At 38.6% G+C, this 22546-nt stretch overlaps 2 protein-coding genes across 8 annotated transcripts in view; one reads left to right on the top strand and one right to left on the bottom strand.

Moving 5' to 3' along the window:
- Nucleotides 1-22546, bottom strand: part of ZNF571 (zinc finger protein 571) — a 70196-nt gene that overhangs the window by 34818 nt on the left and 12832 nt on the right. The gene's annotated exons all lie outside the window — the stretch shown is intronic.
- Nucleotides 50-21895, top strand: ZNF540 (zinc finger protein 540). 7 transcript variants are annotated; one of them, XM_078359115.1, is made up of 5 exons: nucleotides 50-305; nucleotides 7117-7169; nucleotides 8946-9072; nucleotides 10307-10402; nucleotides 19314-21895. In XM_078359115.1, the coding sequence occupies exons 2-5, from the start codon at nucleotides 7161-7163 to the stop codon at nucleotides 21062-21064; spliced, it is 1983 nt and encodes a 660-aa protein (XP_078215241.1). In that variant the 5' UTR covers nucleotides 50-305; nucleotides 7117-7160; the 3' UTR covers nucleotides 21065-21895. The 7 variants fall into 7 exon arrangements, with proteins under 7 accessions (XP_078215241.1, XP_035143059.1, XP_078215240.1 ...); XM_035287168.3 differs by having other exon boundaries at nucleotides 10304-10402; XM_078359114.1 differs by having other exon boundaries at nucleotides 7114-7169.

The following is a 22546-nucleotide window of genomic DNA, read 5'->3' as shown; positions in this document are numbered from 1 at the left end:
TGACGTGGGGACCTTCGGGAAACGTAGTCTACAGCTGGAAACCGGCGGGGGGGGGGGGGGGAGGGGGTGTCTGCACAGGCCCAGCGGCTGTCATAGTGTCCAGCACTCCAGAACGGAGCGACCCCCGAGGCTCCTTTGCTCGAACTGTGGGTCTTACCCTGCTACGGTCTGAGCCTACCCTATTTCATTATACTCAAGTAACGCCCCAGAAATTCCACAGAATCTCACACAAAGAGGTTGAGTCTTGCCGTGGTGCCTTCAGGGGAATGTCGTCCCGGTATAGAAGAGCTGCAAAAGGCTGGCAGGTAAGGTCTGGATTTCTCTCTGACAGAGAGCTCTGGCCGTGACGCAGTGGCCACGATACCAGGTTGCTGCCCCACAGTATTCGGAAGTGTGACGCATTCTTCACGGCCGTGTTTGTGTCTGTGGTCGCGCGTGTCCGTGTCCGAGTGTCCTCTGTGGGAGCAGAGGGGCAGTGGCCATGCCCGTGTGATGTGCGTCAGATTGTGCTTGACTCTGTGACAGAGGCTATTAGTGGCGCATTTAGCATTGTGTGCGGAAGGGTCTTGGGAATGGTTTGATTATAGCTTTGAGGGTAATGTCTGTGATTAATCAGATTCAGCATGCGACCGAGTATCTTATAACCTGTAAGAAATTGATTTTTCTTTGCATGGTCATGAATTTAAGATAGATTCCTATGAAATTATATAAATTTAGTGAATGATGCATTGAAGTTCACCTGTGGCAGTGAATGTGGGAAAAGAAGTGTGTGAGCACAGTACTGTGAGAATGGGCACGATTGTATGCAGAGCTGTGTTACAGTGATGTCTCCTGGCTTCAGTTTTCTCACCTGTAAAGTTAGGGTGTCAATCGTGTAATGCTTTAGAACAATGCTTTTTAATACAAATTTCTGCAAAACTGGGTTCAATTTTTTTTATATCTGTGCTCCCCGCTACAGTAACCACTAGCGACATATGGCTATTGAGCAATTGGAATGTGGCTGGTTTGACTGAGGAACTGAATTTTTAAATTTTTGTTCAATTTTAATAAATCTAAATGTAAACAGCTATATCTGCGATATTCCTACTGAACAGTACAATCTGGAGCATTAATTTGCCTTCAATATTTGAAGGATTTAAAAACTTAATTCATCTAATAAATGTTTGAAAATGAAATTCTTAAAATTTATTTTTTAAATTTGAGATAATTGTAGATTCATATGAGGCTGTAAAGAATAATAGAGACATTGTGTGTTATTCTCAACTTAGTCTTTTCCAATGACAACATCTTGCAGGACTATCATATGACAACCAGGATGTTGACATTGATCAAAACACATACAAAGATGTGTTGTGTTGCCCTTTTATAGACACATGTACTTTCTTCCCTCTTGTTTGAAGATATTCCTGTCAACATTAATGATAATGTGGGAATACCTCATTTTATTGTGAGTCATTTTATGCAGATGCTGCGTTTGTTTTAAAAAGATAGGATCAGTCAGGCACAGTGGCTCACGCCTGTAATCTCCGAACTTTGGGAGGCCAAGGCAAGCAGACCATGAGGTCAGGAGTTCTAGACTAGCCTGACCAACATGCTGAAACCCTGTCTCTACTAAAAATACAAAAATTAGCTGGGTGTGGTGGCGCATGCCTATAATCCTAGGTACTCAGGAGGCTGAGGCAGGAGAATCACTTGAACCCGGGAGGCGAAGGTTGCAGTGAGCCAAGATCGTGCCATTGCATTCCAGCCTGGGTGATAGCGTGAAACTCTGTCTCAAAAAAAAAAAAAAAAAGAAAGAGACAGGATCTCACTGTCACCCAGGCTGGAGTGCAGTGGTGCAGTTATAGCTCACTGTAGCCTCGAATTCCTGGGTTCAAGGGATCCTCCTACCTCAGCCTCCCAAGATACTGTTTTTTATAAATTGAAGGTTTGTGGCAACCCTGCATTGGGCAAATCTATCAGCTCCATTTTTTTCAGCAGTATACGCTGACTTCTTGTCTGTCACATTTTGGGAATTCTTGCAATATTTCAAATTGTGTATTAATATTGTATCTCTTAAGGTGATCGGTGATCAGTGATCTTTGATGTCACTGTTTTAACTGTTTTGGGGCTTCATAAACCATGTCTATATAAGTTGGCAAACTTAATCCATAAATGTGTGTGTTCTGACTGCTCTAGCAACCAGCTATTCCCCCATCTCTCTCCCTGTCCTCAAGCCTTCCTGAAACACAGGTCTGTTGAAGTTAGGCTAGTTAATAATCCTACAGTGGGCCGGGTGTGGTGGCTCACACCTGTAATCCCAGCACTTTGGGAGGCCGAAGCAGGTGGATCAATCACGAGGTCAGAAGTTCGAGACCAGCCTGGCTAATATGGTGAAACTCTGTCTCTACTAAAAGTACAAAAATTAGCCGGGCATGGTGGCACATGCCTGTAGTCCCAGCTACTCAGGAGGTTGAAGCAGGGAGGACTGCTTGAACCCGGGAGGCGGAGCTTGCAGTGAGCTGAGATCGTGCCACTGTACTCTAGCCTGGTGACAGAGCAAGACTTTGTCTCAAAAACAAACAAACAAATAAATAAAAATAATCCTGTGGTGGCCTCTACATGTTTAAGTGAAAGCAAGAGTTGCATGTCTCTCAACTTTAAGTCAAAACCTGAAAATGGTTAAACTTAGTGAGGAAGGCATGTCAAAAGCTGAGACAGGCTAAAAGCCAGGCCTCTTGTACCAAACAACCACACTGTGAATACAAAGGAAAAGTTCTTGAAGGAAACTAAAAGTGCTATGCCAGTGAACACATGAATTATAAGAAAGTCAAACAGCTTTATTACCAACAGGGCAACGGGTTCTTACATATCACACCAAAGGCACAAGCAACAAAGGAAAAAGTAGATAAATTAGACCTTATCAAAACTAAAACTTTTATGCTTTAATTAAATGACACTATCAAGAAAGTTAAAAGACAGTACACCTGTAAGCCCAGAACTTTGGGAGAACAGGGTGGGTAGATCACCTGAGGCCAGGAGTTCAAGACTGGCCTGTCAACATAGTGGCCAACTGTCTCTACTAAAAATGCAAAAAATTAGATGGGCATGGTGGTTCACACTTGTAATCCCAGCTATTCAGGAGGCTGAGGCATGAGAATCACCTGAACCCAGGAGGTGGAGGTTGCAGTGGGCCAAGATCACACCACTGCACTCCAGTCTGGGTGATGGAGTCAGACCCTGTCTCAAAAAATCTTTTAAAGATAATACAGAATGGAAGAAAATAGTTACAAATTAGATACCTGATAATGATCCAGTATCCAGAATGTAAAGAACTCTTACAAGTTAAAAACAAAACAGACAGCTCAATTAAAACATGGGTAAAGGACTTGAATGCACATTTCTTCAAAGATAATATATAAATGGCAAATAAACACATGAAAAATCATTAACCTTATTAGTCATTAGGGAAATGAAAATCCAAACCACTCTGAGGTGCCATTTCATACCCACTAAGATGAGAATAACATTTTTTTTAAAAGGAAAGAAATTGAATCTGTAGGTAAATTGTAACCCTTAGTTCATTGCTTCAAAATTTGAAGAGGGTAAAAAACTTAATTCATCCAGCAAATATTTGAAAAATGAAATTCTTAAAATTCTTTTTTTTTTTTTTTTTTTTGAGTTTCGCTCCTTACCCAGGCTGGAGTGCAATGGCGTGATCTCGGCTCACCACAACCTCCGCCTCCTGGGTTCAGGCAATTCTCCTGCCTCAGCCTCCTGAGTAGCTGGGATTACAGGCACGGCTACCATGCCCAGCTAATTTTTGTATTTTTAGTAGAGACGGGGTTTCACCTTGTTGACCAGGATGGTCTCGATCTCTTGACCTCGTGATCCACCCGCCTCGGCCTCCCAAAATGATGGGATTATAGGCGTGAGCCACCGCACCCAGCCAATTCTTAAAATTTATTTTTTGAGAGTAAAAATAATAATGCTGGTAAGAATGTAAAATGGTACAGCTGCAGAAAATAGTTTTGTGGTTCCTCAAATAGTTAAACATAGAATCGCTGTTTTACCCAATAATCCCACTCGAGGGTATTTTACCCAAAGGAATTGAAAACCTGCTTTGAAGCAAAAAATGTGTGCATGAATGTTTATAGCAGCCCTACTTACAAAAGCCAAAAGGTTGAAACAACCCAAATGTCCATCCACTGATGAGTGGAGAAAGAAAATGTTCACCCATCTAATGGAGTATTATTCAGCCATAAAATGAAGTTAATTACTGCTTTAAAACCCTACGCTGAGTGAAAGAAGACAGACACGAGATCACATATTGTGTGATTCCTTTATATGGGAAAGCTAGAACAGGCAAATGCATACAGACAGAATCAGATTAGTGATTGTCAGGAGCTAGGGTAAGGGAGAGAATGGGAGTAACTGTTTAATGTATATGAGATTTCCCTTTGGAGTGATGAAATGTTTGGAGCTAGATAGAGGTGATTTGCACAACACTGTGAATGTACTAAATGCCCCTGAAGTATATTCTTTAAAATGGCTAATGTCATATGCATTTTACCTCAGAAAAAAGAAAAAAGCCTTATTAGCTTGAATTTCTTGAATCTCATCATCATATTTCATTCATTATTACATTCATTCCTTCTCATTCTCTCTACTCTCTGAACTCTAATATTTTCATAAATTGAGAAAATACAGTAATTCCTATAATGCCACCACCTAGATACAACTACTGTGAGCATTACATTTAAAATTGATTACCTGTTTTTTTTATGAATGGACACATATGAAATGTATATTTTTCACTACACATTTTTGTAACTAACCGTCTTAGAACAACATGTAATGAACATGGGATCTAAATAATGATCTGTATCAGGAACTGGCAAATTATAGCCAGCCCTGAAACCAAATTCAGCCCTCTGTCTTTTTTTGTACAGCCTGCAAGGTAATGATGGTTTTTATATTTTTAAATGGTGGGGATGAAAATATATTTTCAAGACACGTTAAAATTATATGAATTCTAGATTTCCATATTCATAAAAGTATCATTGGAACACTGTCACATTTTTTAAATTTATCAATTTTCTCTGGCTCCTTTTGCACTATGTGGTAACATTGCATACTTCTGGTGGGCTGAATGGCCCACAAAGCCTGAAATATTTATTATGTGGTTATTTGCAGGAAAAGTTTGCTGACTCCCAATCTATATTATTTCTGATGGCTAATTTAGTTTGTATTATGTGAATATACTAGAATTTATTTAACCTGTTCTTTATTCAAGTCTAATTCATGTTTTTATCTAGCTTTTTCCATTTTAAAATTTTCTGCACCTGCCTGCATATATTCTAGTGAACATATATAATCATTTTCCTTAGACAGGGTTCTAGGAGTGGGATTAGTGAAATATCTGGCTCACATTATTAAATTCTGCTAATATAAATTTCTAATTTACTCTCTTTCGGATGGCAGCAGTGTATAACATGGTGTGAGGGTATCTGTTTTACTCCAGCTTAACACATTATCGTAAGTCTTTTAAATGTTACTGTGTTGTAAATGTAAAATGCTATTTGCCACTTTAACATACATTATCTTAATGAGTAGCAACATTTAAGAGCTTTTAGTCATTACTTCTGTTATTATTCATGCTTGGGTTTCATTAGGTATAGTAAGAAATTCTGGGTATCAGTGACAGGAGCACAGCTGAGAAAGAACTGGCTTTGTAATTGGAGAATTGTTGATTCAGAATTCAAATGTCTTGTTTGTTTATTTATTTTATTTTATTTTTTATTTTTTTGAGACGGAGTTTCGCTCTTGTTACCCAGGCTGGAGTGCAATGGCGCGATCTCGGCTCACGGCAACCTCCGCCTCCTGGGTTCAGGCAATTCTCCTGCCTCAGCCTCCTGAGAAGCTGGGATTACAGGCATGCGCCACCATGCCCAGCTAATTTTTTTCGTATTTTTAGTAGAGACGGGGTTTCACGGTGTTGACCAGGATGGTCTCAATCTCTTGACCTCATGCTCCACCCGCCTCGGCCTCCCAAAGTGCTGGGATTACAGGCGTGAGCCACCGCACCCGGCCCTCAAATGTCTTGTTTATTAGCAGTGGATTTAGATTTCTGTTTTTCTGATGTTGGAGATAATAATGACATTATAGGGCTATTCTAAGGATTAAATATCAATATATAAGGTATGCATCACATAAAAGTTGATATTTTTTATTACTGCCAGGGTCATAAATTAACTTCTCCCTCCAGTTTGAGTACTGAGGGAGAAGGAAGGGTGAATAATGTCCTGCAGGGACCCTGGGGACTCTTCCGATTGAGGGAAATGGGGAGTGGGGAGTGGTGAGCCCTGAGGATTGTGGGCATTCCAGTTCAGGCTAGGAAAGGGATCCCAGTATGCAAGTATAATTTTGCCATGTTAAAGGCCATTATGAATTGTCTTTGCCAGGGATCAGCAAATTTTTTTTTATAGAAGGCCAAATAGGAAGTGTTATAGGCTGTGTGGCCCATACACTCTCCATTGCAACTACTCAGCTTGGCGATTGTAGCTTTCTGAAAGTAGCCATAGTTAGGAGTAAACAAATGAGCATAGCTGTGTTCCATTCCAACTTTATTTACAAAAGCATATGAGCAGCCAGATTTGGCCCATGGGCCATAGGTTGCAAACTCCTAGTCTGTTCTATCTTTCATCTTTAAGTTAGGGGAGGCCAGGAAGCTCCTAAGGCCATGAAGGCAGTCTGCTTTGGATAATGTGGTCTGTCCCCTTTGGATGGTGAGAATCGAGGGAAGAGATTCTAATCTAGGCAGCTCTCAACATACCAGCCTTGGTCCTAGATAAGTATTCTCATAGTGGGTATTGGCCCAGAACTCTCCTGCTGAAATATTGGTCATATGTTCTAATTCAGGAGAACCCCTACACTGTGTCCATCCTTCTACAGCCAGCTTCCCTTGGTGTGGTGAGAGTGTGTCTGAGGGAGGTGAGGGAAGTTTAGGGGGAGGTGTTTGCAAGCAACGATGGCAAATAGATTATTAATTTATATCATGTTGTTATCTCTGCAGCAAGCCTAGTCTCATTGCCTCATTTTTTTCTCCTTTAACTCAGAACTTTGTTTCTCCAGCAGAAGAACCCTGGGAAAGACTGATCAGTTCTTGTGAGTCTAAAACCATGGCCCATGTAAGTTACAGTTTCTCTTTCCTTCTTTAGATTCTTTTGTTTTTAAAGATCATGTGAACATTTTCACTCCTTATGCTGACACTTCTTTTTCATTTCTTCTTTGTTTTGTTTTTTTCTACTTACTCATCTGAATGCTGACACTTCTTAACAGAATTTTTTTTGTCTTACTCTGTCACCAGGCTAGAGTTCAGTGATGCAATCTCGACTCACTGCAACATCGACTCCTGGGTTCAAGCAAATCCCTTGCCTCACCCTCCTGAGTAGCTGGGATTACAGGCACGTGCCACAACTCCCAGCTAACTTTTCGTATTTTAGTAGGGACAGAGTGGTCTCGATCTCCTGACCTTGTGATCTGCCCGCCTGGGCCTCCCAAAGTGCTGGACTTACAGGCATGAGCCACCATGCCCGGCCCAGAAGTTTTTCTTACTCCTCACACTCCCAAGCCCCTCCAGTGTGCCCCCTCTCTTTTTTAACCAATATTCATATGCACATTGACCAAATCATTCAAGGTACTCAGTCTCTGTCTAGAGCAGAGATAGAGCAGACATGAAGTTCCTAGAGGGAAGCACTTTACCATCCTTTGTCAGATCTGAGGTGTAATGAAACCAAGAATGGATTCATTTGACTACACAAAGAAAAGCACTGCAGTTTTCCACAGATCCTGCATCTAGATAAAATGCAGTGTAATACTGATTGGCCTCTGTTTCAGTATGTAGTTGGGGCCTGCTTACAGAGAGGCCAGGGGGTCTTTCCTGAAAATCTCTGAGGCAAAAACCTATAATAAGATGCATTTTGTGATTTAAACAAATGTGCTAGTCTTGACATAAGTATGATTCTGGTTCATTACATCAGTATTAATCTCAAGAACAAAGAAGCTGTATAGTATTTATAAGAAAGGCCGGGCGCGGTGGCTCACGCCTGTAATCCCAGCACTTTGGGAGGCTGAGGTGGGCGGATCACGAGGTCAAGAGATCGAGACCATCCTGGCAAACATGGTGAAACCCCATCTCTACTAAACACAAAAATTAGCTGGGTGTGGTGGTGCACACCTATAATCCCAGATACTCAAGAGGCTGAGGCAGGAGAATTGCTTGAACTCGGGAGGCAGCGGTTGCAGTGAGCCGAGATTGTGCCACTGCACTCTAGTCTGGAGCCTGGCGACGGAGTGAGACTCTGTCTCAAAAAAAAAAAAAAAAAGAAAGAAAATCATCAAGATACGTAAATATTAGATAATTGTATTCTCCCAGATTTGCAGTGAGGTACTATGGGCTTGAACTTCTGAGTTTGCCATTATACTCCAGGCAACAGAGTGAGACCCTTGTCTTGACTGATTGACTGATCGATCGATCGATAGATAGATAGATAAAGGAAAAAGAGGAGGTAGGATTCTTCTTTTTTAAAATTTATTTATTAAGTGTTTTTTATTATAAAGTATTAATTTATTGAGGATTTTGAGGTAGAAATATAGTTTATGTGCTTGTATCCAGTTTAAATGAATTGGGAAACATGTATTTGTTCCCAGAAATGTTTTGAGTAGTTCAAGAATCCGATAATATATAGGAAATTTTGTATACAGAAGCTGGATTCTTCAAGAAAATGAGGTGACTCGGCTTTAGAATACTGGGTTCCTTTCTTCTACCTTTATCACAAGCTTTCAGCTGCAGCCTAGAGTTTGGTATAGTATCCCTTGCTGCAATGAAACCTTCTATCTCCTTTTCTTCTTTTTAAAATACTAGTTATGTAATTTCACCAGTAATATGTTGGTTTATGTTTCAGGCATTGGTGACGTTCAGGGATGTGGCTATAAACTTCTCTCAGAAGGAATGGGAGTGCCTGGACCCTACTCAGAGGAAATTGTACAGAGATGTCATGTTGGAGAATTACAGTAACTTGGTCTCACTGGGTGAGGTCACCTACATCAAATAATGTAGACTCTGCTCTCTGAAATAGTAGCTTTATCTTCCAGAAATTTAGGACTAATTATTAAGGAACTAGCTCAATTTCTTCTCTTTTCCTCAAGAAATTGACTGAACTTTGATGGTTTGTAAATGGCACTTCCACTAAATGCCTTCATTTTCACCATACCTCACTGAGCCTCATGAAATGTTCCTTAATCCATTCCTGTAACTGTGTCTTCCTTAATAGTTAAGAGACTGGATTTGAATTTGGGGGCATTTACTCTAAAACTAGTGTCAGTGAAATCAGGTTTCATATTGCATTTGAGCTCAGAATTGCTATGGATGCTCTGTTATTTGGTAACCTGTCTGTGAGGATAACAGATGCACCCAGGGTGTACAATTTATATGTCATGGTTTAGACCAACAAAATTCATTTAAAATTAAGGTGAATGCATTCTACTTCCTAAAACAAACATTTTCTTTTACTGATTTGTGATTGAAAGTTTTACCTACTGGGTACTATGCTCAGTACCTTGGTGGTGAAATCAAATGTACCTCAAACCTCAGCATCACACAATATTCCTAGGTAACAAACCTGCACATGTGGCCCCTGTATCTAAAATAAAAGTTGAAATTAGTTAAAGTAAAATAAAATCTATTAACTTAGCATCTAATTTTCCATGAGTATCTTAGCAAGAACCTAGAAATACCATAGGAAGTGTCTTGTTTTGCTGCAAGTAAATTAAGAACGACAAAAATAATAATAGCTAATAGAGTGCTTACTACATACCAGGCACTGTTCTAAGTATTAGCTATGATATAGGTACTACTTTTATTTTCCTTTTACAGATGAGAAAACTGAGGACCAAAGAATTTAAGCAGTTTGTTTACAATCATTAGTCCATAGGTAGCAGAGTAGAATTTGGACCCACATAGGCTGGCTTCAGAGTCTGTGCCCTCAATAACTACTGCCTTTCAGTAGAGCCAGCCTGTATGAGTTTTAATTCCAAAATGAATTAAAATTCTCCTGGATGAATTTTAATTCCCCTGCCCATCAAGTTACTTTATTCTCTGGGATCCTAGGGTTACCCTAAGTTGAAATTCTTTAATCCTATCAGTTTTCTCTGAAGTCTTTATTGAAATCACATTGATCCATATAAATTTAACCAAGTCTCAAATTGTTTTTGAACTTGCAATGTTTTACTTCTATATATTTTTTCATTTCTTTCTTATAAGCAGGATATTCTGGCTCAAAGCCAGATGTGATTACCCTATTGGAACAAGGGAAAGAGCCCTGCGTGGCGGTGAGGGATATGACAGGAAGACAGTACCCAGGTGAGTTGAGAGTTCATCAGGCAGATAGGGGCTCTCCCTTGCCAGTCATGACCAGCTGGGGAGGGAGCATATACAGGCTTTGCATGCTGTTTAGGGAGTTCCTCTCAGAGGCCTCAGGACTTTGGAGAACAGGCCTAATACAGGGAAGAAAACAGATCATCTTAGCATGAACTATCAAAAGAACCTCATCTTAGCTCCTACCACCTATCTTTGTTTTTGCTTCCCCTCATGTTACTCTTCATTTCAGTAAAGAGAATGCTCTTTCTTTCCCAGTGCAATCAATTGCTTCCTATCTTTTCTGCATTGACACGTGTGCTTGTCAGGCTAATGCCTGAAAATTCAATCTTTCACATATTCAGCATATATTTGCCAATTGCTCATTCTGTGCCAAGTATTATCAGTACCTTGGTGAATAAGGCCAAAACCTTGCCACACTAATGGAATTAACATTATGGTAGGGGAGATACACAGTAAGCTGTAAACAAATGAATATATATAAATATTAAATAACGATGCATATTATGAAGAAAACAATGAAGAGTAAGGAGACAGAGTTTGGGCAGGGTTAATTTAGGTTGCTTGCCCAGGGAAGACTCTTCGAAGAGAGAATATACATGCAGAGATGTGCAGTATAGGCTTAAGGCATGTGAACATCTGCAAGAAAATAATTCCAAGCACAGCAGGGAAGTGAGCTTTGCGTGTGTGAGGAACTGCAAGAAACTCAGAGCAGATTGAGAGTGGGGAAGAGTAACTAAATATGAGTTTAAAGCCAAGCAGGGGCCAGGTCTTACATGGCTTTGTTTATCATAGTAAGAAATCTGGATTTTTCTTTTCCAAGAGTAATTGAAAGTCATAATCAAACATATGTTTTTAAGTGATTACTGTAGATTCTCTGTGAAGAATATACTGAACAGAGGCAAGAATGGAAGTAGAAAGATCAGTTATTAGGCTATTTCAAAAGTCTAGATTAGCAGTGATAGTAGCTTGGATTAGGATGGTAGTGGTGAGGGGTGGTGAGAAGATGTTGTATTCATCTTATGATTTGAAAGTAGAACAGACATGCCATGGGATATAGGTGAACAAGAAATCATAGGTGAACAAGTTTTTTATGTAAGCAGGTATGTAGATACAATTTGCTGAGATGGACATATGGGAAAGATAGCTTGGAGGATGGAAATAGAGTCCCAATTTAGGTGTATATATTTGAAATGCCTACTTTTCATCCAGATTGACATGTTGAACAGTCAGAGACATAGTAAGATGAGTTATATTCACTTGGGTGTCCAGCTAATTAACTGACTGGATGAGATCCCTTAGGGCTGATCTGACCTACTACCTATTTTTGTAAATAAAGTTTAATGGAAACATAGCCACACCTAATTATTTATATATTGCCTATGGCAGAGTTGAGTAGTTGAGACAGAAGTCATATGGCTCGCAATGCATAAGATTTTGACTGTCTGGTCCTTTACAGAAAAAGTTTGCTGATTCCCAACCTTTAGTGAATGAGTTTCATAGAATGAAGGAAGCCAGATGAGACTAAGGCCCGGGACACTCTATTTAGAAAAGGAAGAGGACGCAGCAAGTAGATTGAGAACAAGTAGGCCTGGAGAGTGGTACCAAAAAAAGTCAAATGAAGAAAATGTTTCTGGTGGAAGGGAGTAGTCATCTATGAGGTCAACTGAACTGTAAATTGCCTATCGGATGTGGCAGGAAAGAAGTTGATGGTGACCTTGTGTCAAGAGGACAAGGTTTCAATGGAGTCAGAGGTTAAAAAAAGGCTGCTAGATGGGGCTGAAATAAAATGGGAGGTGAGACTGTGATGACAGTGAGATAGAAAACTTCTAATGGGAATTCTGTTAGGAGAGAACTAGACAAGGGGTTAGTAGCTAGAAGGGGACATGGCATGTAAGGAGTCTATTTTTTTTTTTTTTTTTGAGATGGAATTTCACTCTTGTCACCCAGGCTAGAGTGCAATGGTGCAATCTCCACTCCAGCCTGGGCAACAAGAGTGAAACTCCATCTCAAAAAGTAAATAAATAAACTGTTCAAAGTGGCTATATTTTTTGGCATTCCCAGTAGATGTTCAGTAGCTCCACATTTTTGCCAGCCTGTGGTATCGTCAGTCATTTTAATATTAGTCATTTTAGTGGACGTGTAGGTGTATCTCACTAAATTTAATTTTCATTTAACTAATGACTAATGTTGAGCATATTTTCATGTATTTGTCATTCCTTTATCTTCTTTGGTAAGAAGTGTCTATTTAATTAATTTTTACCCACTGACTTTCTTTTAGCAATCTTATTGAGGTATAATTTACATAGCATAAAATTCACCAACTATAAGTGCACACTTGGTGACTTTTAGTCACTTTACAGTTAGGCAACCATCATGATAATCCGGTTTTAGAATATTTTCATCACCCCCAAAAGTTTTCTTGTGCCCCTTTGCAGTTAATCCCTTCTTCCACCTTCAGCTTTGGGCAACTACTGACCTATCTTCCACTTTTGTCCATTTTCCTTTTCTGAACATTTCATATAAATGGGATCATACAATGTACAATCTTTTAAATCTGGCTTCTTTAACTTAGCATAATGTTTTGGAGGTCCATTTGTGAAGCAGCGTGTATTAGTAATATATTGTAAGAACTCCTTTTCTCACACAAGGACACAAAAATTCCTGTTGATATTATTTATTTTCTTTATCTTCTTGATTTATAAGAGTCCTTTATATATCTTATAATCAACTACTTTATCAGATATGTATTTTGTAATATTTTATTAGTTTAGATACTAAATATACATTTTGTTATATTTTACTAGTTTCTGGAGTAACTTAATAAACTTTATTTTAAAAATCAATTTTAGGTTTACAGGAAAATTTAGCAGAAAGTACAGAGTTCCTATATATTCTCTGTCTCCAAACATGCACACCGTCCCCAATTATCAACAATTCACATGACAGTGGTACATTTGTTGCAGTTGCTACACCTACATTGACACATCATTATCACCTGAAGTCACAGTCTGCATTAGAGTTCACTCTTGGTGTTATAAATTCTGTTAACTTTGAAAAATGTATAATGTAGCCACAGTTGTAGTATCATACAGAATAGTTTCACTGCTCTAACATTTCTCTGTGTTTGGCCTAGTCATCCCTTACTCCACCCTCACCCCTGGAAACCATTGAGTGTTTTACTGTCTCCATAGTTTTGCCTTTTTCAGACTGTCATGTAGTTGGAATCATACAGTATGTAGCCTTCTCAGATTATTTTACTTAGTAATATGCATTTAACTTTCCTCAACATCTTTTTTGTGATAGCTCATTCTTTTAGCACTGAATAATAGTCTATTCTCTGGATGTACCACAGTTCATTTATCCATTCACCTACTAAAGGACATCTTGGTTGTTTTTAAGTATTGGAAGTTTTGAATAAAGCTGCTATATGCATTTGTGTGCAGGTTTGGATATGAATATAAGTTTTCAATTTATTTGGGTAAATACCAAGGAATGTGATTGCTGAGTAGTATGGTGGCACACCTGTAAACCCAGCTACTTGGGAGGCTGAGTCAGAACTGCTTGAACCTGGGAGGCAGAGGTTGCAGTGAGCTGAGATTGCACCATTGCACTCCAGCTCTGGGCAACAGAGCAAGACTCCATCTCAGGGAAGAAAAAAAAGAAGAACATGTTTAGTTTTGTAGGAAACTGCCAAAATATCCTCCAAAGTGGCTATAATATTTTTGCATTTACCCAGCAATGAATGAGAATTCCTGTTGATCCACATCCTTGTCAGCATTTGGTGTTGCCAGTGTTTAGGGTTTTGGCCATTCTAACAGGTGTGAAGTGGTATGTCATTGTTGTTTTAATTTGCAGTTCTCTGAGACTCCTGATCTCTAATGTGGCATCTGACATTAATTTGGAGACATTCTCATTTATTGTTGCTTCATATATGCTTCTTTTCCTTTCTCTCTTTTTGCTCCTTCTGGTATTTTCATGTGTATTTATACCTTTTATACTTACCTCCAGAGTTCTTGGATATCTGTTCCCTTTTTTTCAGGATTTTTTTCTCTTTCTTTTCAGTTTTCTAAGTTTCTTTTGTCACATTCTCAAGTGCAGAGACTCCTCAGCTGTGTCCAGTTTACTAAGGATCACATCAAAGGCATTCTTCATTTCTATTACAGTGCTTCTAATTTTTAACATTTCTTTTGGATTCTTTCTTAGAATATTCATCTGTTTCCATTATCCACCTGGATATTGTCTATTTTTTCTATTAAAGCCCTTAACACATTTCTTACAGTCTTTTACAATTCCTGGTCTGATAATTCCAGCGTTCCTGCCATATCTGACTCTGATTCTGATGCTTGTTTAGTCTCATCAAACTGTGTTTCTTGCATTTTAGTTTTCCTTCTAACTTTTTGTTGAAAGGTAAACATGATGTACAGGGTAAAGGGAAACACAGTAAATAGGCCTTTAGGAATGTAGTGATAAGGTGTAAGGGGAGAGGAGTAGTCTGTGGTCTCAGAATTAGGTCTCAGTCTTCTGATGCACCTGTGCCACTTGACTGACCTTAACCAGTGCTTCCAGTTTTTTCCCTGCTGCTAGGTGAGACAGGATGGCTTAGAGGGCTGAAGTTGGGTATTTTCTTTCCTCTATGTTATTAGGCTCTAATAAAATCTAGGCAGGTTAGAATCTGTCTACTTGTGGAGAAAACCTAACTTCAGGTGATCCACCCACCTTGGCCTCCCAAAGTGCTGGGATTACAGGCATGAGTCACTATGCCTGGCCAGTATTTAGATGTTTTTAGGATCTTGTCTTATTTAGATTGCCACTCTCCAGCTTTCATTTAACATATCTGTGTTAATAAGGTTCCCTGACACTTCTAGGCACCCAGCCATCTCCTCATACTACTCAGTTACTCTGTTCTCCTTAAAATTGTTGAGTTTCTTTGTGCATTTTTCCAAAAACCATTCAACATGGCACATTTCTGTTGTAATATCTTTTAAAAACCCCATTTAAATACTTCTCTATCAAGTATAGGAATGGTTGGTTTTAGATGTAAGGGTACAGAAGAGATATCTGAGAAAGGTAATAAAGAAAGTAAGTGGCCAGGCGTAGTGGCTCATGTTTGTAATCCCAACACTTTCGGAGGCTGAGATGGGTGGATCACCTGAGGTCAAGAGTTCAAGACCAGCCTGGCCAACATGCTGAAACCCCGTCTCTACTGAAAATACAAAAATTAGCTGGGCATGGTGGCATGCACCTGTAATCCCAGCTACTCAGGAGGCTGAGGCAGGAGAATCACTTGAATCTGGGAGGCAGAGATTGCAGTGATTCAAGATCCCGCCACTGCAATCCCGCCACTGCAATCCAGCCTGGGTGACAGAGTGAGACTCTGTCTCAAAAAAAAAAAAGAAAAGAAGGAATGGTACCAGCTCCTCTTTCTATGTCTGGTAGAATTCAGCTGTGAACCCATCTGGACCTGGACTTTTTTTGGTTGGTAGGCTAGGCTATTAATTGCTGCTTCAACTTCAGCCCTTGTTATTGGTCTGTTCAAGGTTTCAACTTCTTCCTGGTTTAGGCTTGGGAGGGTGCAAGTGCTCAGGAATTTATCCATTTCTTCCAGGTTTACTGGTTTATGTGCATAGAGTTGTTTGTAGTAATCTCTGATTATAGTTTGTATTTCTGTGGAGTCAGTGGTGATGTCCCCTTTATCATTTTTTATTGCATCTATTTTATTCTTCTCCCTTTTCTTTTTTATTAATCTGGCTAGTGTCTATTTTGTTGATATTTTCAAAAAACCAGCTCCTGGATTTATTGATTTTTTAAAGGATTTATTGTGTCTCTATCTCTTTCAGTTCTGCTCTGATCTTATTTCTTGTCTTCTGCTAGCTTTTGAGTTTTTTTGATCTTGCTCCTCTAACCCTTTCAATTTTGATGATAGGGTGTCAATTTTAGACCTTTCCTTGCTCCAGCATGATACTGGTACCAAAACAGAGAGACAGACCAATGGAACAGTACAGAGGCATTAGAGGCAAAGCCACACATTTACAACCCTCTGATCTTTGACAAACCTGACAAAAACAAGCAATGGGGAAAGGATTCCCTGTTTAATAAATGGTGTTGGGAAAACTGACTAGCAGTGTGCAGAAAGCAGAAACTGGACCCCTTCCTGATACCTTACACTAAAATTAATTCCAGATGGATTAAAGACTTAAACATAAGACCTAACACCATAAAAACCCTAGAAGAAAACCTAGGCAAAACCATTCATGACATAGGCGTAGGCAAGGACTTCATGACCAAAACACCAAAAGCATTGGCAACAAAAGCCAAAATAGATAAATGGGACCTAATTAAACTTCAGAGCTTCTGTACAGCAAAAGAAACAATCATTAGAGTGAACCGGCAACCAACAGAATGGGAAAAAATTTTTGCAATCTATCCATCTGACAAAGGGCTGATATCCAGAATCTACAAAGAACTAAAACAGATTTACAAGAAAAAAACAAACAAACCCATCGAAAAATGGGAGAAGGATATGAACAGACACTTTTCCAAAAGAAGACATATGAGGCCAACAAACATATGAAAAAATGCTCATCATCACTGATTATTAGAGAAATGCAAATCAAAACCACATTGAGATACTACCTCACACCAGTTAGAATGGCAATCATTAAAAAATCTGGAGACAAAAGATGCTAGAGAGGATGTGGAGAAATAGAAACACTTTTACACTGTTGGTGAGAGTGCAAACTAGTACAACCATTGTGGAAGACAGTGTGGTGATTCCTCAAGGACCTAGAAATAGAAATTCCATTTGACCCAGCAATCCCATTACTGGATATATACCGAAAGGATTGTAAGTCATTCTGTTATAGACACATGCACACATAGGTTCATAATGGCACTGTTTACAATAGCAACAGTGCCATTATGTTGCCATTATGTTGTTATAGTGCCATTATGTTGTTATAGACCTGGAACCAACCCAAATGCCCTTCAGTGATAGACTGGACAAGGAAAATGTGGCACATATACACCATGGAATACTATGCAGTCATAAAAAATGATGAGTTCTCTCCTCTGTAGGGACATGGATGAATCTGGAAACCATCATTCTCAGCAAACTAACACAAGAACAGAAAACCAAACACCACATGTTCTCATTCATAGGCAGGTGTTGAAAAATGAGAACACATGGACACAGGGAGGGGAGCATCACACACTGGGGTCTGTCGTGAGGGGCAAGGGAGGGACAATGGGGTGGTGGGGAGGTCGGGGAGGGATAACATGGGGAGAAATGCCAGATGTAGGTGACGGGGGGATGGAGGCAGCAAACCACATTGCCATGTGTGTACTTATGCAACAATCCTGCATCATCTGCACATGTACCCCAGAACCTAAAGTACAATTAAAAAATTAAAAATTAAAAAAAGAAAAAAGAAAAGGAGAGTGAGCATCCAGTAGGTGGTAGAATAACAGTAAAACTCAGCTGTGTAAACACATATCTCCACGCACAGGAGGCAGTGAACAACAGGGTTGGAAACATCTCTTTAATTGGATAGCCATTTGAAGGATAAGTAGGCAAAACAAGGGCTTTTTCACTGTATACATTTGGCTGAACTACCTTGGATTTACTTTTGTTCTGATCTGTAAAGGAAGTAAGGTAGGAAAGAGTGATTTAATCACTATAATAAGATGAGAGAGATTAGAGGTAGTTTGTAATTGTTACAAAAATACAAAAACAAAGTGATTGTTCTGATATTCAGCTGTCCTATACAGTATCTTATGTGTCACTCATCATTTAAGACAATGATTAATTTATTGTACCATCACTTTCTTTACAACCCTTTTCAGATATCTCTTCTGTCCCCTTACATCTAAAACCAACCATTCCTATACTTGATAGAGAAGTATTTAAATTATTTTTTTTAGATATCGTAACAGGCATGTGCCATGTAGAATAATTTTTGAAAAATGAACAAAAAAACTCAACAATTATTTAATGCCTGCTATATGTTAGTGGGTAGGTATTAATTGTTGAATGAAATAGGGATTACATCTTCCTTTGGGAAGGTTTAGGGATCAGAAAATCAACAAAAGAACAAAGAGAAAAATCAATGGATATGCATTTGAAAATTGTGAAATGAAGAAAAGAAACATGATGCTAGAATTGAGAATAAAGGACAGAGACTGCCTTACAGTCAGCAGGGCAAGCCTTTCTGTGTAAGAGATATTTAACTGAACATGAAGGATGTGAAGGAGTTGGTCTTTCACAGAGCCCAGGACAGATTATTTTTAGGAGATGAAAAAACCTGTAGGAAACTATATGAAATGGGAAATGCTCTGATACAATTAAGGAGCTGAATAGAAGCAAATGTCATAATAAGAGGGAGTAAGGAGGACAATGCCTTTGCAAGAGGTCTTTAGGTAACCAAAAGCCGTATCATATTATATAGTAACATGTTTGGATTTTATTCTAAGAGTAAAGGAAAACTATTAAAATTGTTAAGTGGAGATTCTCAAACTTTGATCCATATCAGAATCATCTAGTGGAGTTACTAAAAATTCAGATACCAAATTACTCCTGTAGATTTCATTCACTTGACTTGTGTGATAACTAAGGATCAGTATTTGTGATAAGTTTACCAGATAATTCTCATCCACAATAACATTTTAGAACCACTGATGTAAACTATTTTCCATATCACCACAATCTTATATAAGCTCTCATGTTTTAAGCTCATGTTGCCTAATTTCAAATTATATAACTTTATGGAAATGTTCTTTAAGCCATTGACTTCTAGTGAGAACTGTTTTCACTTTGTCTCCTATTTTGAAAATGTATACTTTATGTTATGCTGATTACAGGAAAATAATTTTTGTTTGCATTTATGTTTTCTTTCAGGTTTGTTATCCAGGCATAAGACCAAGAAATTATCTTCAGAAAAGGATATTCATGAAATCAGTTTTTCCAAAGGGAATATAATAGAAAAAAGTAAAACTCTTCATCTGAAAGGATCCATTCTGAGAAATGAGTGGCAGAGCAAAAGTGAGTTTGAGGGTCAACAGGGACTTGAAGAAAGATCTATCAGTCAAAAGAAAATCATCTCTAAAAAAATGTCAACTGAAAGAAAACATCCTTCTTTTATTCTGAATCAGAGAATTCATAACAGTGACAAAACTTGTGATTCAAACTTGGTTCAACATGGGAAAACATATTCTGATGTGAAACATGATTGTAAAGAATGTGGGAATACTTTTAATAATGTCTATCAACTTACTCTCCATCAGAAAATTCATACTGGTGTAAAATCCTATAAATGTGAAAAATGTGGGAAAGTTTTTAGCCATAGCTATCAACTTACTCTGCATCAGAGATTCCATACTGGTGAGAAACCCTATGAATGTCAAGAATGTGGGAAGACCTTTGTTCTTTACCCACAACTTAATCGACATCAGAAAATTCACACTGGTGAAAAACCCTATATGTGTAAGAAATGTGATAAGGGTTTTTTTAGTAGACTGGAACTTACTCAACATAAAAGAATTCATACTGGTGAGAAATCTTATGAATGTAAAGAATGCGGAAAAGTTTTTCAACTTATTTTCTACCTTAAAGAACATGAGAAAATTCATACAGGTAAGAAACCCTATGAATGTAAGGAGTGTGGGAAAGCTTATAGTGTATGTGGTCAACTTACCCGTCATCAGAAAATTCATACTGGTATAAAACCCTATGAATGTAAGGAATGTGGAAAGACCTTTAGACTTAGTTTTTACCTTACTGAACACAGAAGAACTCATGCAGGTAAGAAACCTTATGAATGTAAGGAGTGTGGGAAATCATTTAATATGCGTGGACAGCTTAATCGCCATAAAACAATTCACACTGGCATAAAACCTTTTGAATGTAAGGTGTGTGAGAAGGCTTTTAGTTACAGTGGTGACCTCAGAGTACATTCTAGAATTCATACTGGAGAGAAACCATATGAATGTAAGGAATGTGGGAAAGCCTTTATGCTTCGTTCAGTCCTTACTGAACATCAGAGACTCCATACTGGTGTAAAACCCTATGAATGTAAGGAATGTGGGAAGACCTTTAGGGTGCGCTCTCAAATCAGTCTACATAAGAAAATTCATACTGATGTGAAACCCTACAAATGTGTACGATGTGGGAAGACCTTTAGATTTGGTTTCTACCTTACTGAACACCAGAGAATTCACACTGGTGAAAAGCCCTATAAATGTAAAGAATGTGGAAAGGCCTTTATTCGTAGAGGAAATCTTAAAGAACATCTGAAAATTCATTCTGGTTTAAAACCCTATGATTGTAAAGAATGTGGGAAGTCCTTTAGTCGGCGTGGGCAGTTTACTGAACATCAGAAAATTCATACAGGAGTAAAACCATACAAATGTAAAGAATGTGGGAAGGCCTTTAGTCGTAGTGTAGACCTTAGAATACATCAAAGAATTCATACTGGTGAGAAACCCTATGAGTGTAAACAATGTGGGAAGGCCTTTAGACTTAATTCACACCTTACTGAACATCAGCGAATTCACACTGGTGAGAAACCCTATGAGTGTAAGGTATGTAGAAAGACCTTTAGACAGTATTCACATCTTTATCAACATCAGAAAACTCATACTGTAATTTAATATAAGAAAGGGTTTTCATGTCATGCTCTATTTATAGAATATCAAAATATTTATGGCCAGAAAGACATTCTGTCAATGTGTTGATCTTTTTTTTAGACATACTAACTTAATAAATGTATGAGCTTTATAATACCTCTTAGTTCTCATTAAATTTAGGAAAATTCACACTAGAAAATACAGCTGTTAATGTAACAATTGTGGAAAAGTGTTCTAGCAACAGCATATACTTATCATCGTCTTTCCACTACTCTACTATCTGTGTGATATTAGACAAAATAGTTGCTTCTTGGTATCTCAGCTGTACAATGAAACACACCTAAAAGTGTGGTTGTTTCCAACATGTATAATACAGCAACAAGTATCTGGCCCAAATTGTTTTGAATTAATATTGGATATTACTGCTTTTATTATCATCAACTTTATTAGTGAATTTCTTAATAGGAAGATACAATGAGGTGAAAATTTGAAAAAGTCACTTTCACTTACATTCCATGAAGTACTTCTTAGATAAAATCTGTGTTATGGGCTAAATGTTTGTGTTCCCATAATAATTCCTATGTTGAAACACTAATCCCAAGGTGATGGTATGTGAAAGTAGGGCCTTTAGAAGGAAATTAGATCATGAGGATTGAGCCTTCATGAATGGGATTACTGCCTTTATAAGAAGAAGCCAAAGAGCCAGCTAGCTCTTTCAGCCACATGAGGATACAGTAGTCAGCAGTCTACAATGCACAAGAGGGCCTTCACCAGAACCCAAGCATGCTGGCACCCTGACCTTGGACTTTCAGCCTCCAGAACTGTGAGAAATAAACTTTGGTTGTTTATAAGCCACTGAGACTATGGTATTTTGTTATGCAGCCCAGAATAACTAAGACACTCCATTGGAATATAAAGAATATGTAAAGATCTGAATTTAGACCTCATTGCTTAATTTTTCTCAGAAAATTAAAGATGAAGAGAAACCCTAAGGATGTAGTGAGTGGCAGGACCTTTAGAATGTAATTATTGGGTTGGGTGCAGTGGCTCACACCTGTAATCCTAGCACTTTGGGAGGCTGAGGAGGGCAGATCATCTGAGGTCAGGAGTTCGAGACCAGCCTGGCCAACATGGTGAAACCCCATCTCTACTAAAAAAAAAAAAAAAATTAGTCAGGTGTAGTGGCAGGCACCTGTAATCCCAGCTACTTGGAAGGCTGAGGCAGGAGAATCATTTGAACCCAGGAGGTGGAGGTTGCAGTGAGCCAAGATCATGCCATTGCACTCCAACCTGGCCGATAAGAGTAAGACTGAGTCTTTAAATAAAAAAAAAGAACATAGCTGTTGAAGTATTAGAGGTGTGAGGGAATTTACCCATTTACCCATAATAATATAGAAATTAAAAGGTAGAAAAAAGAAAGCTGTCTATTTAGATTTTTTTTTTACTAATTTTATTATGAAAATGCTCTGAGGCTGGGCATGGTGGCTCACGCCTGTAATCCCAGCA

This window comes from Callithrix jacchus, chromosome 22, assembly GCF_049354715.1.
Source record: "Callithrix jacchus isolate 240 chromosome 22, calJac240_pri, whole genome shotgun sequence".
Taxonomy (NCBI): domain Eukaryota; kingdom Metazoa; phylum Chordata; class Mammalia; order Primates; family Cebidae; genus Callithrix; species Callithrix jacchus.
Note: the sequence above shows the minus strand (reverse complement) of the source record. Positions and strands in the feature narration are given on the sequence as shown.